Below are 6,625 nucleotides of genomic sequence, written 5' to 3' on the forward strand. Positions count from 1 at the left end.
TCAGTCTTAGTTCAAGATATATCGTCGTCTTCATACCTTCTCCAACTCCCTCAGTTTGTTGTTGTAAAGTCTTTTATGCTATATACAACCTGTACTACCTTGACATTATGAACTTATCTATTTATCACCTATCTATCTATCTATATTTTACTTTTATTAGTATTTATTTTATGGTGAATTTACTCTCAGGCCATAATTTTTGTATCTTCAGTTTCTTCTCAGATATCTTTCTCTCCTGTGCAGCCTCCTCTTCTGGTTTAGGAACAATCTGCTCTTTGTCAGTAGGACCATCTCAATGTGGCAGGGAGAGTTCATGTGTGGGTTAATCTGCCCATGAGCTTTGTTGAATTCTACACCACATCTTGGGAGCTTTGTTCACTTGGATGTGCTCAATGACCAGAGAATCTACATCTAAACCTTTAAGTTCAGCATTACTCTGCATTTTTAAGCAAGTCCAGCAAAAATTCAGCACTCTTTTTGGGACCACTGATCCTGTGTCCAGCCCCACTATTTGGCCTGGGCACACCTACTAACTCTACCATTGTAATGATGAAATGGCATATGTGGCTTCTGTGAAGTGACATCCTTCAGGTATTTCATGGCTTTTTGAATATGCATGTCCTTGATGGGCAGTCTCATGAGTGTTCTTAAAGCAAACACACAGATTTGAGCCTCTTGATTTGCATGATTCTGTGGGGTTTTCTGCGTTAAGTGAATAGCGAACTATTTTCTGGCTGCTTTCAGGAAATTAACTCATATATATTTGAATAATGGACTGTGTTAGACTATTTCCCAGCTAGTTTATAAGCACCTTAAGAAAGAATTTTGATGTCTCCTTCTATAGTTGTTAAAAGGTCTATCACAATCTAGGGACATGTAGGTATTAAATAAATATTGATCACTTCATTAATATGAAGCATGGCTACTATCAAATAGTTGCATAGAGTTGCTCTCAAAAGTTTCTTAACACCATTTTCTATAGCTCTTTTCCTTGATTAATTAGTATTGGCATCAGTTGATTCCAAGTTGGTGGTATCTTCTTCCAAGGTTCTCAGATTCTCTGTATTCCTGATCCACAGTCTTCTTTAACATTGTTCCAACAGTAACCCCTTTTTTTTTGTTTGTGTCTTTTCAATTTTTATATTAGAAGGACTCCTTCTCTTTTGTAGAACATAGCCAATGTTCTTCCATAAATATTACTCTATACCCACTGGCTTTATTGCCTCTGTTAGTGTTATAAAGACCAATAGTGATTGGAAGTGGAGTGACTTCTAACATCAGGAAGAGGAAGCCTAGAGCCAGGGAGATGCAGAGTGGGGCTGGGGGAATGGGACCCCCATAATATGGTGGAAAAACTAACAGGACAAAATAAACCATCTTTAGACTCCTCTTCTACATCATTGACTTATTACTTTCACGCTCTTAGTTCTAGGTTTTCTTTTGAAAATCATAATTGTAACCACATTATATTTATAAGTCACCTTAAATACTGTTGGGAAGATAGTAGTTTTGGAGACTGTGCTCAGAGGAGGCAAGCCTCTCAGCTGGATTGCCTGATAAAACTGAGTTGCGAGGGATTGGGGACTGTTAACAGCCTTATTACGTATTGTCTCAATGACCCCATACAGTCTAGTTTATGTACCAACATTTGCCCTAACCTTCTCTTTCAGAGGTCATAAGTGACCTCCTAATTCTGAAATGCAAGGATTTCCCCAGGCCCTTAACCTCTTTCCCTAGAATTTAACATTATGGACCATTTCCACATCTCCAGGCTTCTCTGACACTGCTATTCTTATTCAGATTATGCCTCTCTTTCTCGATCCTGTAAACACAATTTGCTTTATACCTTAGGTCACTATGCATTCCCGGGGGCTCCTTAAAAAACAAAAACAAACAAACAAGAAACTTGAAATATTGATGACAGAAGTGAAAAAAATGTGTGAATTCCAGAGTCAATGATCTTGACCACCAGCAACCAGTTTACTCTGATTTACCCAATGTTTGTCATTAAATCTTTGATAGTAAGTGGAGAAGCTTCTGAAAGATGAATGAAGTTTCCTGAGGTTATTAATGGCATCTCCTAAGACAGGTTCTTAATTAAACTACTATAGAAAATATGAATTATTTAGTCAAATTGAGAACCTACTCATTCCTGAGGTAAAATAGTGATTCCTTTATCTTTCCATCAGTTGTCTCAATGATTATTTTATCATCATTTCTACTCCCTTTAAACTTGGCTTCAACATAAGTGCTCTTGCTGTCATGAATCCAACATTTCTTCTTTTCTGTAGAAAAAAAAGATATGGATTATACACTATATATGTCAGACACTTTCATACTGATAGGTATGATCTTTTTTTTTTTCAGTCTGTTTGTTGACTTGAAATTGCCACTGTAGGTAATTGCAAAATTCAATAAAATCATGAAAGGTCAGCCTGAAAATACACCCACACAATGACTCTGTAGGAACACGAAACATTTCAGCAAGCAGAGGCTGGGAACTTCATCCACCATTTTGCTACCAGAAAGTTGCCTACCCAAAACTTACCCACTCCTCCCAACCCCAGCACTTACCTCCTACTCGCAACCCTGGACCCTGGTGGTTGTCCTGGTGCTCTGACCCTTCCCAGCTCCCCGCCAAAGAACTTCACTTAGGAGGGGCTGGTTACAGCTAAGTGAAAATGTAGGTTAGTGGTCATGTCTGTCCTTCAGGATTTCTTTAGACCTTAGTTTTAATTTTGGAATGAAAGCCTGGTAACAGAATTACATGGTAGAATTGGAGGGGAAAGGTTGAGGCAGAGGAAACATGAGTTACTTCTGTCATGTAGCACAACTGGTTCATGTCACTATTCCTGATATATTATTTTTCTCTCCTCAGCCTCCTCACGCCCATGACTTACCCCTAAGAAAGGCAGTCCTCCAGAAAGTGATTAACCAAGAAGAGGTTTCTGGTAAAACGATCCAGAGCTCTTACAAACACCTGAGGCAACGTTTCAAGTTCTTTCCCACATGAAGCAGACAGCCAGGGAAGACGAATAAAAAACAGACTTTTAAAGCAAAGTGAGTCTTACCAGAATCTCACATAAGTCCCCTATTAGAGCTTCTCAAGCAGATAGGGGTGAGGGGAGACGAGAGCACTTGGCTGGAAGAGGGAAAATTTGAGCCCGTGGCACAGGTGAAACCCTGCTGCAGCCAACTTTGTCACCACCACCACCCCTGACACAGGAACCACAAAAACTAGGGAGGCCTCAGGCTGCAGGACTGGCTGTCACCAGAGACAAACCTGGAGACAAACTGTGTAAGAAAGAGGTGAAGTTGGGCAGCATTCACCCCTTCTTCCCCCATGTTTGTCTCTGTAAAGAATTTTTTGCTCATTACTTTCTTACCATCACCATCTACACTGTGTTCCCTTCCCCGTTTCTCTGATTGCAACAAATTCGCCACTAAAACTGCTGGGCCAGAGGATTTTTATATTCCTATTTAACTGATTTTGCACTTGCTTCTACTTGTCATTTGCATTGTAAATGCTGGTTTGCATTGTATTTATTCCTTTGGTTTCTTTTCGCAAACATGGATTTTGTTTTGTGTTTTTTCTATGAACATAGGCTTGTTTATGAAAAGGACCCATTTACATACCTTTTGTATTTAAGGTAAATACGCTGTATTTTAAACCAAATGTAGATAGCACCTGGCACAGATTCCCCCCTTCCTTTTATTCTTTTTAGGAAAAGAACCAAAGAAAAGAGATTAAGAGAATCATCCAAAATCACATAGCTAATTAGTGGCAGTCATTAGAATACTGACTCTAGAAATTAGATCGCCTACCTCCTACATCAGAGCTCCTGCATTACAACATGTTTCCTCTGTCTCATAAGCTTAGCTTTGTTTCCTCCATTGTTTCTCTCAAGCGCTGGGTTAATCACCTGCCTCTTAATTAGCAATTTTTTTTATCACCCCTGGAAACAATGGGAGAGGAGAAATTTTCTGAAACCCTTATTTATATGAGGCCCAGTCCCTGATGGGGATATTCTTAAAGATGAAGTAAATGAACTTAGTCAACTTTATACTTGGCATTCATAAATAATTGCAGAGACGGAAATAGAAATAACAATGGATTTGAATCAGAACACCATGATTTTAGTCCTAGTTTTCCTAGTAATGAGATATATAAGGCCCATTTCCATGGGCCTTAGTTTTCTCATCTGTAAATTCAGGAGGTTTGTCTACATGATTTTGTATTTTTAGATGATTAAATATCTCTCCCAATATAATGGTAATGTATTTACTGAAGAAAGTTTAAAAGCAGAGAAATGTACAAAGAAATTTTTTAAAATCACCCATGAGGTACAATAACTCAGAAAAGCAACATTATCTATGTGAAGCATTTCTTTCAAGTCTTTTTCCTAGGAAACAGATCAAAAGTCAGTTTTGTAGTTATTTTAAGTAGATTGTAGAAAAAGCATTTACATTTGGCTTTGGGATGGTGTTTTGTCTCCATCTCTAAAAGCATACTTCCTCCCTGACACCCAGAAATTCTAGTTTTCTTTCCTAGGCATCATCCTACACATTGTGTTTGTGTTTCCCGTTTATTGTCTCATTTGGTCCTCATGGAGGAAGGTAGGCAGAGTAAGTATTATTATACAGTTTGACAGATGAGGAGACCAAGGCTCAGTAAGAAGTTAATTTACTCTAATTACACAACTAGAGAACATCAAGGACAGGGAATTTGAACCCAAGGCTACTTGCCAAATACTCTTATCACACTGCTTTCACTTGGCCTGAGTTCAGAAAAGCATACTGCATTGTCTGCTAGTCCAGGGGGGCTGAAAATTTTTGCTGACTCTTGTATTTTTTGCTGTCAGGGAATTTCTATGAGGAAGAATAAATTTGGCCAAAAAATTAATTAAAAATTATGTGGTTGATATATTTTAAGTAATTATTTAGAGTGCCGACCGACTCTACTGAATGTATCATTCAATTATCTTTAGTGCTTTGGCTCAATTTTGATTTTCTCCCTGGCATCTCTATGCTCTTGTCCTTTGTTATCTAACTACCTGAGATAAGCTTCTGCATGACCAGTTCTGACCTCAGAGATAGTTGTGTTATTATATTTGATTTGATGGATTATAATTAGCTACTCTAAAATGCAATCACAGTAATGAAATTCAATGACTGGAAACTGGGAACTTATCCAGAGTTGGTCTATGATGGAAATATAATGTCCTACATAACTGGCTTGAATTCTAATTGGCCATATTAAAGCCTAATGTTGACTAATTTTGAGTATTAGAACAATGTTCAGTCAGTATTTATGTTGCACTATGAATAATTTTGGAATTAGGATATGTAGGTGGCTTCATGCTAGATTACACTATGAATCTGACTCCAAATCTCCAATTAACTGAAATTCAGAAGATGGCTGTGCAGCCCAGACACATAAAGGGAGAGGGGAAATATTTATTTAAAGGTTTTCATGTAGCACTTAGCCTTTATCATGAAGCTCAATCCTCATTAACCTTAGTTTTTGGCTGTAACTACCAAGAAATTCTTAATCAGGGTGAGCAAGTCTCCCAATTATCTGTTGTTTAGTGCTTGACTGAGTGGCCCTGCTGACCTAGAAGACATCCAGAGGACAGAGTTCCAACATTAGTAAATTCTGAAGACAGCCAAAGACAGCCTCTATCTCTCCTGCCTTCCCACACACAGTCTTTTCCTTTCTTCTTTACAGTAAACAAGCCCAATCTACAGTCTAAGTCTCAGCCCCCTCTCTTTACTATGGCATTCGCTGACAACTAAGAGGTTTCTGAGAACGGCTTGATCTGGGTCACTCCTGCAGATATCAGTATTATAATTGCGCTTCCTAAAAGAGAAAGCATGTTGTAGGACAAGTAAGCAGGGCCTGCCACACCTGGGCCACCTCCCAGCACTCCTCCTATTCTCTGCAAAACTCCAGTGCTTCACTGGGCTCTCCAAGCTCCTCCATTGCTCCATCACAGGTTAATAGAGGTGGGTTTCACCTCAAGCAAATAAGTTAGGCTCCAGAACAGATGTTTTCCTCTCAGCCAAATCAACTATTTCAGGTGCCACCTGGAAGCAGTAAAATAAAGTGAAGTCGGCAGCCACCACGAATCTTACCATCAAAGCCCATGGCCTGTAGCAGAAGCAGCTCAGCCTCACTTGTTCTGAGGAAGGTTGCAGCCTCTCCAAGCTCTGACAAGTCTATCCTTAAAGTGATCGACCCCAACACTTAGGCCTAAAAGGGAGCTCAAAGTGTTCACTCCACAGATGAATTGGGGGAAAACGTGGAAACGAGGCATCAGGCACTAAAATTAGAAACCATTCATTATAGATAGGCCAAAAAGCATTAAGTCTTTTTTTTAACTACCTTGATTCCTCCTCACTCTCTGTCATGTCTCAAGTTTATGACAAAATTGGACTCAAGAACACCTGACTCTAGCAGGGCCAATTTAACCACTAGGCACAGTACCTATGGCCCATGATACCTTTAGGGGCCCATGAAAATATTTTAATTTCTTTTAAAATAAATCAGAACAAATATGAACGTTTTATATGTATATGTACACACACACACACACACACAGATATATATATATATATATATATA

The 6,625-nt window shown here is 38.9% G+C and overlaps 1 protein-coding gene across 1 annotated transcript in view; it reads right to left on the reverse strand.

The window, feature by feature from the left end:
- MYH15 (myosin heavy chain 15) overlaps window positions 1-6,411 on the reverse strand; it is a 144,714-nt gene extending 138,303 nt beyond the window's left edge. The window contains 3 exon segments of the mRNA XM_090286803.1: window positions 2,183-2,285; window positions 6,136-6,224; window positions 6,386-6,411. Coding sequence (XP_090142929.1) covers window positions 2,183-2,285; window positions 6,136-6,224; window positions 6,386-6,411 — 218 coding nt within the window.
- Window positions 6,412-6,625: the final 214 nt, after the last annotated feature.

This window comes from Furipterus horrens, unplaced genomic scaffold, assembly GCF_987537825.1.
Source record: "Furipterus horrens unplaced genomic scaffold, mFurHor1.1.pri manual_scaffold_1, whole genome shotgun sequence".
NCBI classification, from domain to species: Eukaryota; Metazoa; Chordata; class Mammalia; order Chiroptera; family Furipteridae; genus Furipterus; species Furipterus horrens.